This window comes from Marmota marmota, unplaced genomic scaffold (genome assembly GCF_001458135.2).
Source record: "Marmota marmota marmota unplaced genomic scaffold, marMar, whole genome shotgun sequence".
Lineage (NCBI taxonomy): Eukaryota > Metazoa > Chordata > Mammalia > Rodentia > Sciuridae > Marmota > Marmota marmota.
This window is the reverse complement of record NW_026000196.1, coordinates 6,168,978-6,190,710: the sequence shown is the minus strand read 5'-3', so window position 1 is coordinate 6,190,710 and position 21,733 is coordinate 6,168,978. Positions and strand designations below refer to the sequence as shown.

At 40.1% G+C, this 21,733-nt stretch overlaps 1 protein-coding gene across 3 annotated transcripts; it reads right to left on the bottom strand.

Annotated features, from left to right (window-relative positions):
• Positions 1-639: 639 nt before the first annotated feature.
• Det1 (DET1 partner of COP1 E3 ubiquitin ligase) lies at positions 640-20,633 on the bottom strand. 3 transcript variants are annotated; one of them, XR_001504265.2, is made up of 6 exons: positions 20,499-20,633; positions 16,627-17,719; positions 13,729-13,916; positions 9,966-10,083; positions 4,336-4,527; positions 640-1,282 (listed from the first exon to the last, which is right to left on the bottom strand). XR_001504265.2 is itself a non-coding variant. In XM_015493094.2 (5 exons), the coding sequence occupies exons 2-5, from the start codon at positions 17,707-17,709 to the stop codon at positions 1,093-1,095; spliced, it is 1,653 nt and encodes a 550-aa protein (XP_015348580.1). In that variant the 5' UTR covers positions 17,710-17,719; positions 20,499-20,633; the 3' UTR covers positions 640-1,092. The 3 variants fall into 3 exon arrangements, 2 of the variants coding, with proteins under 2 accessions (XP_015348580.1, XP_015348582.1); XM_015493094.2 differs by lacking the exon at positions 9,966-10,083; XM_015493096.2 differs by lacking the exons at positions 4,336-4,527; positions 9,966-10,083.
• Between the last annotated feature and the right edge of the window lie 1,100 nt (positions 20,634-21,733).

Here is a 21,733-nt window from a genome sequence, read left to right as displayed (position 1 = left end):
ATCCAGCTGTTTGTATCCATGGCTCCTTTCACAGCCTGCTTTGCAACTCAACATTTCAAAGTTACCTTCAAAGGCAGATGTCGCTAAACAGACTGACTACATTACCAGGGGATGCATTATGCAGATGAAAACATAAATAGTTTGAGAAACTCTCCAGAGGAGACTGGTTAAAAATGTGACAGAAGGATGCAGGCCAGGGGCCAGCAGTTGTCTATAGTATAGCTGTGACAGCTCAGTCACTCAGGGACAACCAGTTTGATCTCTTTAGGGACACCTAGAGTTTTCCAGCTCCCACTAATGGAAGGACAGTACGTGCTACTCAGTGTTTGTTTCTACTATGGCCAACAAGGGCTGCTAGCTCTTCCACCTGCATGACACAGATGGTACAGACACGAGCATGCTTCCACATGAGAACACACAATTATGCCCCACTCCTCCAGCTGTAACAATTACCAGGAGAAAACCCTGGGGAGGGAAAGAATCCTGGAAGTAAATGTCTTCCACGCTGGCACTCACCTCTTACGCTCCCAGGGCAGCTGCTGCATCAAGGACTCTCGTCTCTTTCAGTCCCTCCTGGAACCCAAGCACTCAAAAACCATTGTGTGATGGGAACATAAGGCAGTCATCAGATAAGATATGTTTAAGTAAGAAAATACCAAGGCTTTAATTTTTTATTATAAAGATAGTTCTGCTTGTTGGGTAAGTGGAAAATTGTACACAGTTCTTATGAACAAGATTTACCTGCTTTGGGCTGCATACCATAATGCCAAAGAAGTGACATGAAAGGGGTTAAGGTATAATGCTTTTATCTTCACAGCAATAAAATGCTAAATACAAATTAAATGGACTCAATTAATGCTGGGCATTCCCACAGGGAAAAAGCAAAAGGATTTCAAATCAATCAGTAGCAGTATTGTATACAATAAACAAACCCATTATGCTGAGCCCCTGCTCCTCCCTGGCTCTGTTCCATGTGAGGTATACCAGTACAAAACCCACAGAGCTGGTAGTTGGCAGCATGTACTCTAATCCACTGAAATGAGCAGCGGGCAAAGTCCTGGAAGGCCAGATAACCTGGCTGTGGTCACGCACCTATGTGCAGCAGTGTCGCATATGGAAGTTGACAACATACTCAGCATTAGTCCTCTGCACAGAAATAGCAAAAGGCTCAAAAGGGTGAAAGGTGAAGGCAACGAGGCGCCTCACTGTGTGGTTGATGGGGCGGCCCAGTAAGCCTGCCTGGATCTCAAACTTAAGCAAGCCAGAGTCCCGGGCATAGAACCTAAATGGAAAAAGGAGACAGAAAGAGAGGATCATGTTGATATTCACTACCACCTTAAAATCTGGACAGTGGGGGATACAGCAACTCATTTGTTTTACCTCATTAATGAAATCTCATACAACAGCCCCAGGTTATCAATCTATAAAATCCCCTAGGTCTACACAATTCATTTTGGGGGCAGAGAGATTATGAATTTTACTAATGTCCTGAGTCACTGGTTATTTCTCTTTCCCAAGATGACCCTTACTACACTCTTAATCATAGCCTCTTGGCTTCCAGAAGATGCTGCCTAAACACTGTCTAGGTCAGGGCTAGAAATAAAATACAAGCCACAAATCTAAGCATGTAACTTTAAATTTTCAGGTAGCCACATCTAAAAGAGTAATAAGAAAAAGGTGAAATTAGTTATAATAAAATATCTTATTGAGCCTAATTATCCAAAATATTGTCATTTCAACCTATGTTCAACAAAAATATATATACTTCCCATTTTTATATCCCCCCCCTTTTTTTTTAGTTGTCAATGGGTTTTTCACTTTATTTGTTTATTTATAGGTGGTGCTGAGGATCGAACCCAGGGCCTCACACATGCCAGGCAAGTGTTCTACCACTGAGCCACAACCCCAGTCTCTATATTTCCCATTTTTTAACTAAATCTTTGAAATCTGGTGTGTATTTGACATTTGAGCACATCTCAACCCAAACTCATCTCATTTTAAGTGCTCCAATAACCACAGGCAGGTATCAACTACCACATAGGACAGAGCAGCTCTAAGTCTACCTTTTTTGTTTTTCATTTTTAAGAATAAATTATTTTGGAAGGTTCTTCTTTTTCACACACAAAATGCTAAGCAGTTTTTAATTTTTTTTTTTTTTTTTTTTTGTACCAGGGATTGAACCCAGGGGTATTTGGCCACTGAGCTACATCGCCAGCCCTATCTTTTATTTTATTTAGAGTCAGGGTCTCACCGAGTTACTTAGCACCTCACAGTGGTTGAGGCTAGCTTAAGCTGCTGGGATTATAGGCATGCACCACCACGCCCGGCTTAATTTTTCCTTCAGTACAGTGAGACTAAGTATGCTCCCATACATTAATCCTCCCAATTGCAAAATAAATGACTTTTGGTTTGAGGAACTAGAGATAATTGGCAGGCTAGGAGCTGAACTGGGGACAAGTTCTAGAAATGAACGACCTTGAATTAATATCTCTATAATTTCCCTTTTAGAAAGCAAAATGTAAGCCTACCTAAAGATGGGCTTTGATAAAATAATCCCATTCCCAAGAATTCATATCCTCAGAATTTAAGCTAAATAAAGTAAATAGTGACTTGGTTAAAGTCAGCTACTATGGCATAAGTGCTCAGCATTAAGGGAATAAATAAATTATGGCACATCTACTTGATTAAATAATATGCCATCATTAAGACTGTAATTATGAGGACTATGCAAGAAGATGGAAAATTGTTTAGAAAATACTACAAAGTGTGACACTAATCATAATTACAACAATATAAATGTAAACACGCATACTGACACACACTAGAATGAACAGACAATAAAGAATAAAGGTGCTAGAGTACCTCTTCAAATATCTTAATCCTTACATTTCTCATTTTGAATTAAAAATAAGAACAACAAGAAAACCCCTTTGTCAAAAACAATGGCACTGCCAGATGTGTTAGTTGGGTTCATGTTTTCAAACGAGAAGGCAGAGAAGTCAGAAAGGACAGAAATGTATCTCCTGCTACATGACTATATCAAATGAGGCCCATTATGGGCTTTTATGAGTAAAAGCACATTAACATTAACCTTACTCACACACTCCCCAACACACAAAGGGCTGTAGTTTAAAGTGAGCTGTTTAAGCTTCTAAACCTAATGACCAGCACAGGAAGTAGGGGGAATGAGAAATATAGTAAACACTACCCCAGGGATGCAATGGGCAAAATCTAGAATATGGGAATACTACAGAACAAACAACATGGTTTCTTCAACAATTTCATTGCAAGGAAAATAAAAGAGGGAAGTAGAATGCAGAATGAAAAAGATTTAAGGGAACAGTTACCAAATGCAATGCATGAATTTTGTTTAGATACTGACTAAATCAAAGAATAAACAAAATATGATGGTAACCATAATTACAATAATAAGCAGTAAGAATAGTTGCAACATAGCAAAGTGAAAACTGACCAGATATTTGGTGGTATTAATAACTTTTTGTTAATTTTCTTAAGATGAGATGATATTAAGAATTTTTGTTGTTGTTATTTTAAATTTTGTTTTTTAGAACTCCCTGAAATATTTAGGGACAAAATGCTAGGATTACTGGGATTTGCTACAAGATAATCTGGGGTGACAGTGGAAAGGAAAGGATGTTGTTGTAGTAGGAAGAGATGAAAAAGGACTGGTCATGAATTGGTACCTGCTGAAACTGGGTAAAGGTACATGGAAAGTCGTCATATTCTCTCACTTTTTGTATAAGTTTAAAACTTTCCATGATTCAAAAAAAAAAACAAAAAAAAGTTGAACTGGTTTTTGGAATTGACTGCAATCTCCCAAAGGAAATATTATAAAACAGTGATTAAGCAGAATACACCACACAGATCCATTTAATTCACAATAAAGCTGAATAATGAAAGACATCTACCATAAATCTCTACCAACCATGGCTTCTATGTGAAAACACCTTCCAAGCTCCAGCTTAGGGCTCCAGGGATATACTCCCTCCTCCCAGAAAAACCCCCCTAGTGCCAATTCCTCTTCCTATTAGCACAGAGTACAGTTCCTTTCCCCAGATACCTTTAAAACAAAAAACATTTATCTGAATTAGATGTTTTGATGGCAAGCAAAGGATAGGAGTAGTTCATTTATAGGACTAGTACCTACATGATCAAAGCACTCAGTCCATTACAGATACAGCCTACCCTTTCAGTCTAATCCACCAGTACAAGCAGAGGCAGTCACAATGGAATGATGTTCAAGAAAAAGAGAAGACAGAAAGCAGGCTGTCTTCAGCCCTTGAGCAGTGTGCTGCTGTGGCAGTGACAAAGTACCTGATGGGGTGATCTCCACAAGTCTTGGGTCGCTCCATGACTGACACCCATTTGTCATCGTAGCTGAAGAGAGACAAATCCAGGTAGGGGCTGCCACTGTAGGACTGTGCACTGATGGGGAGCTGACCCAGCAGCCGGCGCACAGCCTCTGTGTGCCCTCCGTACTTGGCATTTATAATCGTGTCTTTGAACCTAAAACACAGCACCAGTGAGGAAGGCTTTCCTAGCAACTACCTTGGATTTTAAATTGAAAAACACGTCTAAAAACCACTCACTCTGTAAATAAATATTAAATTCCAGATATCAAATAAAGTTAGGACTTTCTCATACACCATAAGTCTGGCTAGCTACAGAATACTCTTAAAATGCAGAAAACAAAAATGGGGAACATTATATTACTTTAGAAAAGTTAACAAAGGCACTCAAACCAGTTTAAAATGAATTATTACTGTTCTATAATAACTATTTCTACTCTTCTTTTTTGAGGGGGGCATTTACCGGGAACTACACTCAGGGGTGCTCAACCACTGAGCTATGTCCCCAGCCCTATTTTGTATTTTATTTAGAGACAGGGTCTCACTGAGTTGCTCAGTGCCTCTCTAAGTTGCTGAGGCTGGCTTTGAACTCACGATCCTCTAGCCTCAGTCTCCCAAGTCGCTGGGATTACATGCATGTGCTACCACACCCAACTCTACTCTTTTGATAACAGCTCAACTAGGGGGAAAAATTCAAGAACTTAATATCCCCAATAGTGAGTAGAGGAGAAGTAAAGAGCAGGGAATACTGAAACAGCTTTTAATTCTTCTTGGGATTGGTTATAAGTTAGTTTCCATCAAACTTTTGGACAAATTACTCTATGTTTAAATACAGTTTAAGAATAAGCTAGGGGCTGGAGATGTGGCTCAAGCGGTAGCGCGCTCGCCTGGCATGCGTGCGGCCCGGGTTCGATCCTCAGCACCACATACAAAGATGTTGTGTCCGCCAAGAACTAAAAAATAAATATTAAAAAATTCTCTCTTCTCTCTGTCTCTCACTCTCTCTTTTTAAAAAAAAAAAAAAAAAAAAAAAAAAAGAATAAGCTAAATACAATCCTGCAGAAACACCAGTTTCCAGAAAAACAGTGACAGACAGAAACATATATCTGACTTCAGAAGGTAAAGTGATGGGGGCTGGCTTATGGTCTTGTAATTATCGTGGGTCAAAGCCTCTATGATAGCCTTTAGACTGAAACAGCTCTTGTTCTGCACCAGTACCCACCTCCTCCACTCTCCATGCTCCCTCCTAAATGATGAAGCAGCCACTCTCTAACATCTTTGCCAGGTTAACTCCTGGCTCAATGTCACTGTCCAATCAACCTCCCTTAATTCTATGTAGTCTCAAAATTGTCAGATATAATCTTTCTAACACCAAAGACTCCTAGTGCCCTGATCTCTTCCCAGCCTCAGTTGTTCCCATGTCCCACCCTCAAACTCATCATTAACAATGACTACAACCCTTCTGTAGTCTCAGCTAGGCTAACACATTTTTCAACCATCTTCTCTCCGATCTTTATAGCTCCTACCCTCTTCATCCCTACCTCAATAATTGTTCAACCACACAGGATGTATAGTCTACTACTTTTTGCCATCCAACACCTTCATCACATCCTCCCTTTCCTCCTTAACCTGTTTATATTCCATGATCATGAAAATCACTCCATCACACTCATTCTCAACAATCTTGATCTCTCCTCTGTCATACTTGCTTAGAAAAACCATGACTCAACTCTGCCTATTCCAGGTCTGTGTCCACTCAGTTTTCTCTGTGGCTAGAGAAAAGCATACAGGAATGTTCACTTTAAACATATGACCAGGAACCTTATGTGGGCCCTTACTGTTGCAGGGCATTCGTACTACACTTCCAGAATCCAGCCAGGACTCCCATTTTCTCCCATGACTTCATCCCCTCCATGCACCCTCTCAACTAATGGCATTGCTTACTTTGTTAGTGATAAATAGAAGCAAGCAGAACTTTTCAAAGCCATCACCAGCACATGTGCCCTACGTCTGTCCCTATATAAATGTCCAGTCACTTTACTTGGACATCAGATCCCTTCCCCTCTCATATACTTAACATAATTCTTTCTCCATTTGCTTCAAATGTCAGTTTCCCCCTTCTCTACAGGATCAGTTCTATCTGCATATACCCTTGCCATCTTTTTCTCCCATTTAAAAAATAAGGCCAGGAGCAGTGGGCATACCTGTAATCCCACAAGCTCGGGAGGCAGGAGGATTGCAAGTTCAAAACCAGCATTAGCAACTTAGCAGGCCCTAAGCAACTCAAAGAGACCCTGTCTCTAAATAAAATATAAAAAAGGGACGGGGATGTGGCTGGATAGTTAAGGCCCCTGGGTTCAATTCCAGTACCAAAATAATAAGGAAAATAAAAACATTTTCCTCTTCATTTAATGAGCCACTTAATTTTCAGCTCTCCTTTACAAAAATACTTTTTAAAAAAATTTTCTCCAACTTTTCAACTTTTTCCTCCCTGGTTCCTTTTTTTTTTTTTTTTTTTGGTGGTGGTGGAGGGAGGTGGCAGGAGTGCTAGGGATTGAATGCAGAGCCTTATGCATGCTAAGCACATGCTCTACCATTGGGCTACGCCCCAAGCCTCTATTCTTTAAACACACCCAGTTTTTCACCCCCTCCATCTAACTGAAACTGTTCTTGCCAAGCTCACTAGTGATCTCTACTAAAAATATTTAATTATCAGTCCTTATTACCTGACCTGTCAGGTGGCTCTGACACAATTAACACTCTATTTTGACAAACTACTAAACCTCTCATGTATAGAACCTTGATCTTCTCTCCCAAATCTGGTCCATCCACAGGTTTTGCCACTACAGTTTAATGGCAACTCTCTTGCAAGCTGACCAAGTAAAAAACATTAGAATCATATTTGACTCTGCCCTTTAATAACCTACATCCCATCCTTCACTAACCTACTGGTCTCTAACTTCAAACTACTTTGAGAATACAATCACTTACTAGCCCAGTGCTACCACACTGTTTTTGTTTTGTTTTTTGAAGAGGTGTACTAGGGATTGAAACCAATGGCTTCTGAACTATTCCCCCCAATTTTTTTTTTTTTTTTTTTTTTGAGACAGTGTCTCGCTTAATTGCCCAATTGGTCTCGAACTTTGGATCCTCCTGCCTCAGCCTCCCAAATCACTGGGATTACATGTGTACACTACTGCACATATTAACTGCACCCAGTTAAGCTACCTGTTAATCAACAAATAATTACAGAAGATCTGGTATGTGCCAGGCAATTTTCTATGTGCCTGAGAGATATCAGTGTTAGTGGGGATGGGGGGAAGCCAACCAACCTTAAGCCTGTGGCAGGAAACAATGTAACAATTTTATCTATTGGATCTTTGCAATAGTCTCTTTGCTGGTGTCTCTGCTTCTACTCTAGCCCTCCAGTCACCAGAACGTAAGCAGTCAAAGTGATTTTGTTAAACCTAAGTGAGACTACATAATTCCTCTGTTCAAACTGTACAATCTATCTACAGTGAAAATCAAAGCCATAGAATGGCCATTTTTACCTAGCCCCCCCAATCTGGTTTCTGATTCCATCTCCAATCCAGCCACCCTGGTCACCTTGGTATGCCTCAAATGCATCAGAAACATCTCAGGATGTTTCGATTTCCTACTTTCTTTGTTTAGTATATTCTTCTTACTCATATCCACATGGCTTGCTCCCTAATCTCCTTAAAAAGCTTTTACTCAAATACCACTGACAACCCCACTAGAACAGAACTGACAATTTTCTGTGTGTGTTGATTGGAGATTAAACTCAGGACCTTGGGCACATTAGGCAAGCACTCTACCACTGAGCTACATCCCCAGTCCTGTGATAATTTCTTAATATATTCAAAACCCCAGATATTATCACAATTTTGTTTTCTCCTGGGATACATTCTCTTGCAATCTTCCATGCTCTTATTGCCATCTGGTCTGACTACTGGACTGCCATCCTGCAACTTCCTTTTACTGTCATCCTCAGAATTCTGTCAGCCTCTCTCCAGTATTCTCCATTTCCTGCATACCATTCCTTTGTGTTTTACTGGTGAAATACATTTTCCTAAGGCTTCCTCAGAAAAGGTACACAGGAAGTAATTTTTTGAATCTTACAAATCTGAAAACATCCTTGTTCTACTCTATTATTTGGATATAATATTCTAGAATAGAAATCCCCTTTTTCATAAAATTTTGAGAATGATTTTAGTAGCTTAAATCTTTCAATATTGCTATTAATAAATTCAATGTCATCTAGCTGACTTACCTTTTTTTTTTTTTTACATAGAAATATTCTTTCTGAAAGGTTTTACAATTTTCCCTTATTTTGAATGTTCTAAAATTTCATAATGATATGCCTCAGTGCACTGACTATACTGGGTACATGACAGATTCAGTGGTATGCTGATAAAGATTATTAATTTTTCTCTGGGGGAAAAAAATCATGATTTGTAGCACACGCCAATTTCTGTGGTGTAAAACTTCCTGCTGTGGTCAATTTCAAGGTAATAATGTGACATCATCAAATGGAGTTGTCAAGAGATCAGCCATGGCACATCATTATATAGTGCTTTTACTACACACATAAGATAAAAATAACCTTGAGAGCACCAATTATGGCAAAATAAGGAATCAATAACTATGAAATAATTTTTAATAATGGCTATGTTTAACGATCAGCTTGCAAAAATTCCTGAAAGTTTAACTCAGCTTTCATGAAAACACAGTCAATGAATCAGTTCCAGTAACCACTGGATGGCCCTGCCAATTGGGAAAGTTATATCCCTCAGTACTAAAAAATGCTCATATGAGTTCATCCCCTTCATTTTTTTCTATTCTTCTGGAATTAGAAAAATTTAGGGCCACATCCTGGCCCTCATGGGCAGATCCTTTTTTTTTAACTGTTTCTGTTCCATATTCCTTACCTTTTTATTCTATGTCCTTGGAGAGTTCCTCAACTGTATCTAACAAATTTTAAGTCCCTGATTCCCTTTATTCCTTATACTGTTGTTTTGTTTTCTTTTAAGATAAAGGAAATGATTCATGATCCTTGGTTATCTTTTTTTTTTTTTTTTTAATTCTGACAATGGGCCCATGTTCTTCCATTTTTTATCAAAAGATTATTAAGAAAAGAGTACCATAAAATTTAGCATTTAGAGTCTAGTGTTCACACGAAATGAAAAATAATTTCTATTTATATATACATTATATTTTCAGTGACTCAAGTATGACAGAGTAGTCAACAAAATATATTATATTGGGATACACTTGTTTGGTTAAGATGGAATAATATATGAATTTGAAAATAGGAAGAAACAGTGTAAAATTTCCCATATAATGGGAATAATTTGCTCTATATTTCTTATATCAAACAACTTGAACACCAAATTACTATGATAGATACAGTCCTTTGGCTATCCAAAAGAATGCCATAATGGGAGATTGCGCTGTACCCCCAAGACTCGCCACCTGAGTAGCACCTTAGCAAAGATCGCAGAGATCAAAGCCGAGATGGCTCGGACTCCAAAGAACAAGGCAACAGCACACCACCTAGGGCTGCTTAAAGCTCACCTTGCTAAGCTTCGTAGAGAACTCATTACTCCAAAAGGTGGTGGAGGTGGTGGGCCAGGAGAAGGTTTTGATGTGGCCAACACTGGTGATGCTTGATTTAAGTTTGTGGGTTTTCCATCTGTGGGGAAGTCAACACTACTGAGTAACCTGGCTGGGGTATATTCTGAAATGGCAGCCTATGAATTTACTACCCTAACTACTGTGCCTGGTGTCATCACATACAAAGGTGCCAAAATACAGCTTCTGGATCTCCCAGGTATCATTGAAGGTGCCAAGGATGGGAAAGGTAGGGGCTGTCAGGTTATTGCAGTGACCTGAACATGCAATTTGATCCTGATTGTTCTGGAAGTCCTGAAGCCACTAGGACATAAGAAGATAACTGAAAATGAATTGGAAGGCTTTGGTATTCGCTTGAATAGTAAACCTCCCAACATTGGCTTTAAGAAGAAAGATAAAGGAGGCATTAATCTCACAGCTACCTGCCCTCAGAGTGAGCTGGATGCTGAAATTGTGAAGAGCATTCTGGCTGAATAAAAAATTCATAATGCTGATGTGACTTTGCGTAGTAATGCCACAGCTGATGACCTCATTGATGTGGTGGAAGGAAACAGGGTTTATATTCCCTGTATTTATGTATTAAATAAGATCGATCAAATCTCCATTGAGGAATTGGATATCATCTATAAAGTGCCTCACTGTGTACCCATCTCTGCCCATCACCACTGGAATTTTGATGACCTGTTAGAAAAGATCTGGGACTATTTGAAACTAGTGAGAATTTACACCAAACCCAAAGGCTAGTTACCAGATTACACATCTCCAGTGGTGCTGCCTTACTCCAGGACCACGGTGGAGGATTTCTGCATGAAGATTCACAAAAATCTTATCAAAAGAATTTAAATACGCTCTGGTCTGGGGTCTCTCTGTGAAACACAATCCACAGAAAGTGGGTAACGACCATACATTGGAGGATGAGGATGTCATTCAGATTGTGAAGAAATGAAACCTTTTCTTTTCCCATCTGTGGGGGCCAACCACAGCAACCTTCTCCATGATCAAGCACCCTACTTCACCCCTTCTGTCTTTGGCAGCCACTGGATCAGAATACAGGGGTGGGAGATGGAGGCACACAAACTGTAACTTCAGTTACTTTGGTGTCACCTTCTATGTTGAACTACATAAAAGATCTCATAACCCTGTTGGCTTTGTGCAAAAAAAAAGAATGCCATAATGATTTTATTATTTCTGCATGTGTGTGTATGGTTCTGGGAATCAAACAATAATTTTATTATTATTATTATTTTATTTTTGGTACTGAGGAGGATTGAACCCATGGTTGCTTTACAACTGAGCTACCACCTCAGTCCTTTTTATTTTTTGTCTTGAAATAGGGTCTCACTAAATTGCACAGGCTTGCTAGCTGCAGAGGCGGGCCTTGAATTTGCAATCCTCTTGCCTCAACCTCCTAGTTGCTGGGATTACAGGCATGCACCACCATGCCTGGCAATTATTTTATTTTTAAATGTTATTGTTCAATATAGACTGAGAATAGTATCCTCTAAAACTAATTTTAGTAGTAATAGTTAAAAAAAATTAGAGATCAATTAAAAACTGTGAAGGTTACCTATATTTCTTAAAAATCCTTTGATCATATGAAGAAAAACTATTTTGAAGACCACTGAGCTAAAATATACAATTTTTCTCTTTATTTCCTCCTCCAGATGTCTCCTGCAGTTCTTAATTCCAGAGGCACTGTGAAATACTTTTCAGAAAATAGTTTCCTTTACTTTTTGGATACTCCATTCATTCAACAGATATATATGAGCTCCTCTCAAATGAGACATTGGCCCTGGTGCTGCAAATATGGTAGTGAATACAATACACAAAAATCCCTACCCTAATGAAGCTTACCTCTCAGGGACGTCTCTGAGTGTACCCACCTTTTGAATTTAATGATCTGCTTAATTTAAAAGTTAATTTTTGCCAGGAGCAGGGACACACACCTGTAAACACAGCAGCTGGGGAGGCTGACAGAAAGACTGCAAGTTCAAGACCAGCCTCAGCAACCTGGCAAGGCCCTAAGAAACTTAGCAAGACCCTGTAAACACAGCAGCTGGGGAGGCTGACAGAAAGACTGCAAGTTCAAGGCCAGCCTCAGCAACCTGGCAAGGCCCTAAGAAACTTAGCAAGACCCTGTCTCAAAATTAAAATTAAATAAATAAATAAATAAGTTAATTTTGAAACAAGAAGATTCCTGGGTTCCATCCCTAGTACTGCAAATAAATAAAAGAAAGAGTTCATTCCACAATGAAAAAAGCAGAATCTGAGCCATGTCCAAAAACTCCTTCTAATTGAGTAGAGATGCTAATAAGGCAAAAGATTTGTGTGCACCAGAGAAAAAGGATAGGCAAGTTAGTTGTCTGAACATCAATCTCTCTCTATTTCCAGTTGAATACTATCCTTTTAATATAAATATGAGGCCACTAACTTAAGATACCTGCTTTGCTCATTTTTTCCCAGTAGCAGTAATACTTAATTTGATTTAACCACTTATTGTGGTTTGACCCATCTTGGAAACTAAGGCAAATATCTTCCATACCTGATTAAGGTTAGAACAATTAAGATATTTGAGGTCCTATTTGACTAGCACAAGATTTAGTTTGGGTCCTTAGCCCAAAGAAACTATTTCTTTCTTGAAAATGAACTAAGGTAATTATTAGAAGCTCTGGTTCATAAGAGGACCTTGCTAACTGGTATGGATCAATTTAGGATGGCCAGGGTATTTGGTGAAGGAACTCCAAGTATCAATACTTGAAGGTCTCTTCTTGGGAGTGGTCAGTTTCCCTAGGGAAAAATCTCTATCTCCTGCATGGGACATAAACCTGAATATCATATCTGGAAAAGAGAATAGGTATCTTACCCTTCAGTATGTCAACTTTCACTTAATTTCTGTTTTAAGCTTGATGTTTCACCCCACTGTCAGCGCTGTCTCATGAAGACCAGAGCCTCTCTGGTTTACTATGTCCAGAGAATAAACTTGAAACCCTTCATGAAGGTAGGGGAAGAGTATTTTGGCTGCTGAAGGCTTAGGGAAGGGCTTTAGAGAGTCTGACAATTCTAATTTCAACCCACCTCACAGGTACCCTGGGAGGGACCTACAGCCTCCTCCAATCTCTGACCCTTTTTGGAGCTCTGTGTTCTAAGGCAGGCTTGTTTCTTGATAACTAAGCTCAGAAGCCTTAAGTCTTTCTCCCTGAGGTATGCTACCTCATCCCCTGGCTCTTCAGCCTCCAAAATTTTATTAATATCTTGTATCCAACTGTCTGTTCTCTCATTCTCTATGTTCTTTAAGGTTCACACCTCTAATTTCTTTATTGTCATTTTGAGAGAGTTTTGCAAAGAGAAATAGATTCATGTGTTCAACACACCATATTTAAGCAAAAGTTCTAAAATGATTTCCTTACTCATTCATTCAACAAACATTTAAGTATTCAACAGTGCACCACTGATGACATAGTAATAAACAGACACACTATCTACAGCTTACATACACTCTAGAAAGAATCTATATAATGATGCACAAATTCCACAAGTATTGAAAGAGAGAGAAGTCAGCATGACACAAGGGACTGGTTACAACAGGTACACCTAACCAAGGCCAGATAGACAGAGAAGGGGGGTGTCCTGGAGGAAATGACTACTGGCCTACCAACAATTTTTCTAAAGGAAAGTCAAGCTTGTGAAGCTTGGTGGTACAGCTTACCGGCGCTGGATCTGCCTTGCAAAATTGTTGCTGGAGGCTGAGCAGGGAAATTGGACTTCACTGTGCAAGGTAGCATTACGGAAGAGATCACAGAAGTTCTCAAAGAGTTCCAAAAGCTCATCTGATGTATTCTCAAACACAGCAATCACTTCAGTTGTCACCATATTATACACTACAAAGAAAGATGCCTGTGGAGGTAGAGAGAGAGGTATGGGACAGCCAAATGTAATGATATGCCTAGAAACTTATCAGTTGGCTTAAAATTCATGCCACCCAAACAAAAGAAGCAAAACCCTCAGCTTTAGCACTACAGTAGAAACATGGCTGCCAGTGGTTCTGGGAAAGGAAGAAACATCAGTGGCCTTATCAATAGAGTCTCAATGTTTTCAGATTTCCCAATTGCATCTTTGCTGCTAGAATTATTGAGTTGCCAGAATATTATGTATAGAAAGGTTTTCAATCATTCATTTCAAACTGTGCACATTCAATATTTTTCCTTCCAAGTGTTTATTCCCTTCTTGCTCCCAACCCATCCTGAGATTTAAAAAAAAAAAAAAAAAAAAAAAAGCTTTAAAATGCCAGATTTAATTTTCTTTCCTGCTGAGAAAGTGATTTGCAGCCTGGGGCTGCCTGTTGGCAAATGATTTTCTCTTGTATGTGTACAGTTGAAAGTTCAATTTAGGGGCATTTATTTTTCCTTCTTAATATTTCTAACATGCAGAGAGACGCCTTAAGTACATTGTGTGCTAAAACTGCCTGGGCAAGTTGCATCCACGCAGGATACTACTGCTGAACAAATGAAAAATCAGAGAGGCATTTTCCATTTCTTTCTTCATAAATGTTCCTTCAGTCAAGAGCATTTGTAAGATGCATTTGAGATTTGTAGCAATTAAGATCAGAGGGGGAACCTGAAAAGCATTCAAATGCCATAGATGGCAGTTACTGCTTTTTCTGAATGGGCCTCTAGGTGACTAGCCTTCTTCCTTCAAATCTCCAGTACAGTGCTCTAACAGGAAGCACACACTTTTTGTCACTGTGAATGTAGCAGAATGGATTAGTTTGCAAGCTTCCAACAGGACTCTAGAAGTTTTCAGAACACCAGGATTAGTATTTCACTCTCCTCTGTTTAAACCTCCATTACCAATTTCTAGAGCCATTAGGTGTACCTGTTTTACTAGTAATTAATTCTTCCCAGAGTTTCTATTACATGGCTTTTTCAGTACCTGGAATTAAATTTGGCTGTAAATTAAAAAGATTGGAGGGTAACGTGAGAATAATACCCATAATATTACCAAGGCTTTGTGTCTGGATGCATTTTTTACTCATCAACCTTATTGGAACCTATCAGATTAAACTGGGGGAAGAGTAAGGATGACAACTGGGGCAAGGAGATTGGGTTTAGAGTTACAAATTCTGTAAGCAAAGGACAGAGCCCTAGAAGCTTTCTAGTTACAATTTACTGTAGCTACCAGAAAAATATAAATCACCAGTTAGCAACAGAAAAAAGGATAATCTCAAATGCAATAATCACAGACAACCTATTCCTCCAAAATAAAAAGGTAATTATAGGTTTACCTAAATAAAAGGTTAACTCATGTCCTTTCTATAGACCGGGACAACACTTTGATCATATCAGGGCTTTACCAGAATCTCATAATTATATCAATATAAAATTACACAAACTTTTACCAGGTTTCCCACTAGGGCAAACTAGGAAATTAAGGACAAGAGGAAATAGAAGTCAAGGACTGTACCACCAATCTCCCATGACACATAAGGTGAACTAGAAGCTTATGTGGTAAATGGGTGAGTTCATCATAAGAATCAAAAAAATAATCAGCTATATTATTCTGCTTTTTTAGAATATACAAGTTCTGATTCAAAAGAAAACTGTTGGAAGATATTTTACCACAGGAGGCTGGTGAGGGCTTGGGGAACAAAGCCCTATACAGTTTCTTTAAATAGCAGGTCAATGAGAGAAGCCAGACTCAGCTGGCTTCCTGGTTTACTAGTTGGCTCGCTGTTCTGAATTTCCAAACTAGTACCTAAGGAAGCAATCTGGAAATAGAAGAATGGGGCGGGGAGAGCAAAGGTACAAAAAAGATTGGTCTTTTATTTGGTCTTTATGCTCAAAGCACCCTGAATTTCCACGTGGTATTTCGACTCCATAATCTTAGCAATTTCTGTGCTCATAATATCCCCTTATTCCCTTTTGAGAAATGCCTCTCCACCTACCAACATCTGTCACCCTGACTCAAATTCCTTCATACCTGCATTCCTGATGATTCTCATGGTGGAGTGGGAATCTGGGATTCCCTTTGATCTTTCCACTGATCTACCACCTATGTTTTAATACATGGGCAAGGTCAGGGTAAAGTTCCAAACTGTATCAAATGAAATTATCTAATAGCTACCTTACAAAAAGAATTTTATTGAGAACTAAATTGACTTTAACTACTTAAGCAGGATAGCAAGGTTAGAATTTTAGGGGAATTTCATTTTTGCATGGATAGCTCATCTCATTACCAAAACCAAATCAGCCAGCCCCATAAGCACAGCCTTTCAAAATCAAGACAGGATTATCCCTAGGTTGTCAAACCCTGAACTTAGAGCATTTGAGCTTCCATCTCAAGAGTGCTGAAAATGCTATGCCAAACAATTAGGACAATAATCAAAGAGTGGACTACCTATATGTCAATAGTTTGAGATTTAGTTTTCATGTGTCCAGATCAATATATGTGGCAAAACAAAAACAGAGCTGATTCTGTTTGAGTTCTACGATGGCAAACATTTGGTCTATCTAAGATGTGAATCCCTGAGGGACTGGCTACAGGCAAACAGAGAAATCTTCCCATTTTGCCAAGATTGACAATGTAAAGGGGAGAGCTCACCCCATACCTGAGATGGATCAGTGACTCGCAGTGTCACTACGTCCTCACTGGTATACTTGATAAACAGATGGTTTTCATCCAAAAGCTGCATTTTCCACATACGCAGCTGCCGCAGCTGGTCAAAGTACTGGAAGAAGCGCCTCTTGGCCATTGCACTACCATCCTGTTCTGCCCGGCGCCACAGGTATACCAGCAACCGGTGTTTTAGGGAGTTGATGAAAGGATCCCTAAAGGGATTGGCCATGCCTGTCTGACTGTCCCGCTGTACTTCAGGGAAAACAGCCGACACAGTGAGCAGGTCATCCTCATAGCAGAAGCGGCCAATGGTCCGCACATCAATGAATGTGCCTTCAGGAGTCACCTGGAAGACATGGATGGTCTGCTGCTGCACAGACAAGATGGCCAGGATGTTTTTATACAAGTACAGCCCTTGGTTGTGTGACAGGACCACTTTATCACACTTGAATGTGCGCGTATCACATAAGCGGCCAGTGTGAAGGTCAATGATGTGGAGGGAATAGTCCTCTAGAGGGGACCGTGGATTTGGGGTCACTGATTCACTGTTCCGATATACTTCATAGAAAGGAGGGTGAGGCTCATCTGGGAGGTAGGCAGCAGAGCCCACGATCACACATCGGCAATCATCAGTGAAGAGGCTACACTCCCGGTTCAGGTGCTCACCATTGGCTGCTACATTTGTAATGTGCAGCAGGACGAAAAATCGTTCAAAAAGCCTGCCCCGGATGTTGACTGACCGCTGGTCATTGCCATTGGATAGGATCTCCCCCTCATATCCCTGCAATAGGTCCTCTGCTGCCTGGCAGCCCTGGTACTCATAAATTTCAAGAGATGTCTGGTCAGAAGAAAAAGCAATAAAGTAGCGTCCATCAGGTGAGAATTTACGCAAGAAACAAGGAGGTTTTTCAACGTTGACAACTGTAAAGTTAGGGAAGACATTCTGGTGGAACACTCGAACCTGGTGCCAATGAGTACCTGCCTTGCCTGAACTTATCCGCCGCCGTTCCAAACGGTGAATGACATTTTGGTTTTGGATTCTTCGAGGTTTAATAGTGGAAACATGATGATCCATTATCACATCTCTGCCCAGAAAAGTAAGGTAGAAGTCAAGAAAATAAAACAAAATTTACCAAAATGTAAAGATACACGAGTGAGACAGATTTCTATCCTGAACCTAGGAGCCCCTGAGATGAGAGTGACCATCAATTTGTGCTCCCAGATTATAGTCAGGAAATAGTTCTGACACTTCTAAGCCTAGAAACAGGTTTGAGGGATGGAGTTGACAAGGAATACCTCCCAAGTATGCTCAGCTAATAACAATGTTCAATAGAATACAAGTGAATCAAATTTAAACAATTTAAGAAAGATATTCCCTAAAAAAAGAATGACATTCACTGTGCATTCATATAAACAAAAAATATTTACCAGGCTATTAAAATGGTCCTATTACCTAAAACAATCTACAATTCCAATGCAATTTCTATCAAAATCGCAATGTAAAAATATTGTAAAAACATAAATTCATGAAATCTCAAGGGACCCCAAAGAGCCAAAACGCTGAAAGATAACAAAGTTGGAAGACTCATGCTTCCTGATTTTAAAACATGTTACAAAGCCACGATAACCAAAAAAGCATGATACTGACATAAAGATAGATATAGGCCAATGAAATAGAGATCTTTGACAACCATACTGATACCTCTCAATAGGGAAAGGACAGTAATAGTTCTGGGAAAATCTGATATTCATACGTAAAAGAATGAAGCTGGACCTTTATACCATTTACAAAAATTAACCACAAATGGATTAAAGACCTAAACATAAGATCTATAACTATAAAATTCCTAAAAGAAAACGTAAAAGGAAGCTTAGTGACATTTGGTCTGAGCAATGTTTTTTGGTTTTTTTTTTTTTTTTGGTATATCAAAAGCATAAACAAAAACAAACAAATGGGAACATTTCAAACTTTAAAACATATGCACATCAAAGAACACAATCAACAAGTGAAAAGGCAGCCTACACAATGAAAATAAATATTTGCCAATCATGTAACTGACAAGGAGCTGAAATCCAGAATATACACAGAACTTTTAAAACTCAAAAAAAAAAAAAAATCATAAAACCCAATTTAAAAATGGACAAAATAGGCCAGGTATGGTGTTCCATCCCTGTAATCCCAGCAAATCAGGAGGCTGAGGAAGGAGGAACCCATTGTGGCTAGCCTTGGCAAGATAACAAAACTCTGTATCAAAAATTTTAAAAGGGGCTGAGGATATACCTCAGGGGTAAAATGCCCCTGAGTTCAATCCCCAGTACTGGAAAAAAAAAAAAAAGACTAATAAAATACAATTCCCCCCCCCCTCTGTTTTTGTTATGGGTGGTTGTTTGTTTTTGTTTTTGCAATAACAGGGATCAAACACAGGATCTTGCACAAGCTAGGCGAGTGCTCTGCCACAGGGCTACATCCTCAGCCCTACAACTTACAAATGGCCAAAAAGCAAATGAATGACAATTTGCTCGGTAATGACAATTAATCATCAAAGAACTTCAAATCAAAACTACAATGGGGACGGGGTGCTGGGACCTGAGTTTGATGTCCAGCAATGTCCCCTCCCCCCTAAAAAAATTTATATATACAGTAACAAAGTGCTTTGTAAAACTGTTTCAATCACATACATAAGTCATATAACTGGATAAGGATATAAAATATATACTAATCTAGACTACAACAAGAGGGGCTTCATAAATTACTGCTCTCAGACCAAATCTAACCTGCCTCCCTGTTTTTGTAGATAAAGTTTCATGGAAAGGCAGACATAACCATTCATTTACATATGACTCATAGCTGCTTTTGCCCTATGAAGGGACAGCTGAGGAGCTGAAAAAAAGCCCATATAAGTCTAAAATATTTACTATGTGGCCCTTTACAGAAGTTCCTCTGGCTTTGCTAACTCCTATTTCAGATATCAGCTTAATCATCACTTCTTCAGGGAAGTCTTCCTTCACTTTTCCATTAGATAAAATCCCAATATGTTAACCACCTGTCTCCTTCATTGCACTATTTCACCTGCAACTCTGCCTGTATATTTTACTTATGCCTAAAGCCCTCACCAGGTGGTGAGCTCTACACAAACACTACCACATTCTGCACGCCAATCACAGTGCTTGACACGGAGCAAAGCTTTCTTCTTAAAAACTGGACCTGCCTCATGTCAAGTGCTCTGCAAATTCGGGCACCCAATAGGAACATTCCCTGTCCTAAAATGTATTCTCCCTGCCCTTGCTATAATTTCTCAAGTTATCCCTTAAAGACATGTCACCTCCTTCAAGAGGTCTTCCCTGACCACCTTATCTAAATTAGGACTCATCGTTGTTTTCCCTAGAGTAACTGTCACAACTTGTATTTATACTTTCACTTGCATGATTGTGTTTAATGTCTGAGTCTCCCGCTATCCTCCAGACAGGAAATAACTTCGTCTACTTTCCCACCTCGATTGTCTCAGTCCACCCTGGGTCGCGCACTAGGCGTTTCGGTTTGTTATGAAATGAAAGAAGCTGGGAAAGCCTGGCTGAATCGGGCAACCCAAGTGTGACACAAAGTCCTTTCCGCCTAAGGGTCTCAGTTTCCCATGTACACACATCCCTCAACTCCAGGCGACGGCCTCCAACTCAACAATAGGACGCCAAGGGTCGGACACGCGTGCCCAAAGAGGCGCCCCCGGAAAGAAAAGCCCGGGGCGGGGCCTCGATGGGAAGGGAATTCTTAGAGAGGGCGGGGGTCGCGAGGGCTCGGTGCGGAAAGGAACTGCCGGGGACGGCCTGACGGGCTTGGAGAATGTACCAAAAAGCAGAAGTCCTCACCTGTCGGCTTCTGGTTCAAGGGGCCGGGGCGAGGGACGCCACAGCCAGATCCGTGCGCACCTCCCCCGGCCCCGCCCCCGCCATGCCTATGGGTCCCGGGCTCCCGCGGCCACAGACCTGGCTTCCGCTACACACCGGAAGTTATGCCCAGCGAGACGGGAAGTGGGGAGAGCGCGGCACCGTTCAGCTGAGAAATGTTGTAGCGACCCTGGCGTCGGGAGGAGGGGAAGTCATAGAGGCTTGGTGGCCGCCAAGAAAATATTAACCTGGTGTCCTAACCTGGGCACCAATCCGCTCTCCTGTGGAAGTACCCGTGTACCAGCAGGACACATTTCAAATACACGAATAAGAATTCTTCATAAACTGGGCACGGTGGCTCACGCCTGTAGTCCCAGCGACTCGGGAGGCTGAGACAGGAGGATCATAAGTTCAAAGCCAGCCTCAGCAATTTAACAAGACCCTAAGCAACTTAAAAGACCCTGTCTCATAACAGAAAATAAAAAAGGGGTGGGGATGTTGCTCAGTGGTTAAGCACCCCTGAGTTCAATTCCTGGTACCAAATAATAATAATAATTCTTTACTCCATTTTGTCACCTAAAAAACCATCTTCTTCCTGTTTTCTCCTTGATAGTGAGCTTCTCGTGAATCAGGATCGTATTTATCATATTGAGCTCAATACTCAGTGTCCAATACTGACAACATGCTGGCTCATAGTGGTCATACAGTAAAAGCGCCTCACAATAAATTAATCTCCTCTACTTGCCTTTCACTTTCGTTTTGTTGTTGGGTTTGTTTTTTGTTTGTTTGTTTGTTTTTGTTTTTGTCTAAGGATTGAACCCAGGGCGCTTTACCATGGAGCTACATACCAGCTTTTTTTTTTTTTTTTTTAATTTTGAGACATCATTTCACTAAGTTTCTTAGGGACTCTCTAATTTGCTGAGGCTGACCTCGAACTTGCAATTTTTCTGCCTCAGCCTTTGGAGTCACTGGGATTTCAGCTGAAGGCCACTGTGCCTGACTGTTTTTGGACCTTTACAGTTGAGGAAACTAAGGCTCAAGGAGGGTAATAGATTTGGAGATGTAGAATGGAAAGAGCATGGGTTTCTGGCCGTTTCTTCACATGTCCAAGCCAAGTGTCCTCAGTTACTGGCTTCAAAGTCTCCAATTCCTTTTCTGTAATGAAGCTTGTCCTTAACTTATATAGTTATTGAAAGAGTTAGAGGTGTTATACTTAA

Bases quoted from the DNA above. Each gene is read 5' to 3' on its own strand.
- Det1 (XM_015493094.2), bottom strand. From the start codon at position 17,709: ATGGATCATCATGTTTCCACTATTAAACCTCGAAGAATCCAAAACCAA. The intron at 13,917-16,626 runs GTATGGGGTGAG...CTACCTCCACAG, and splicing joins GAGTCACTGATCCATCTCAG to GCATCTTTCTTTGTAGTGTA. The intron at 1,283-4,335 runs GTACTTTGTCAC...TTTTCCATTTAG, and splicing joins TGTGGAGATCACCCCATCAG to GTTCTATGCCCGGGACTCTG.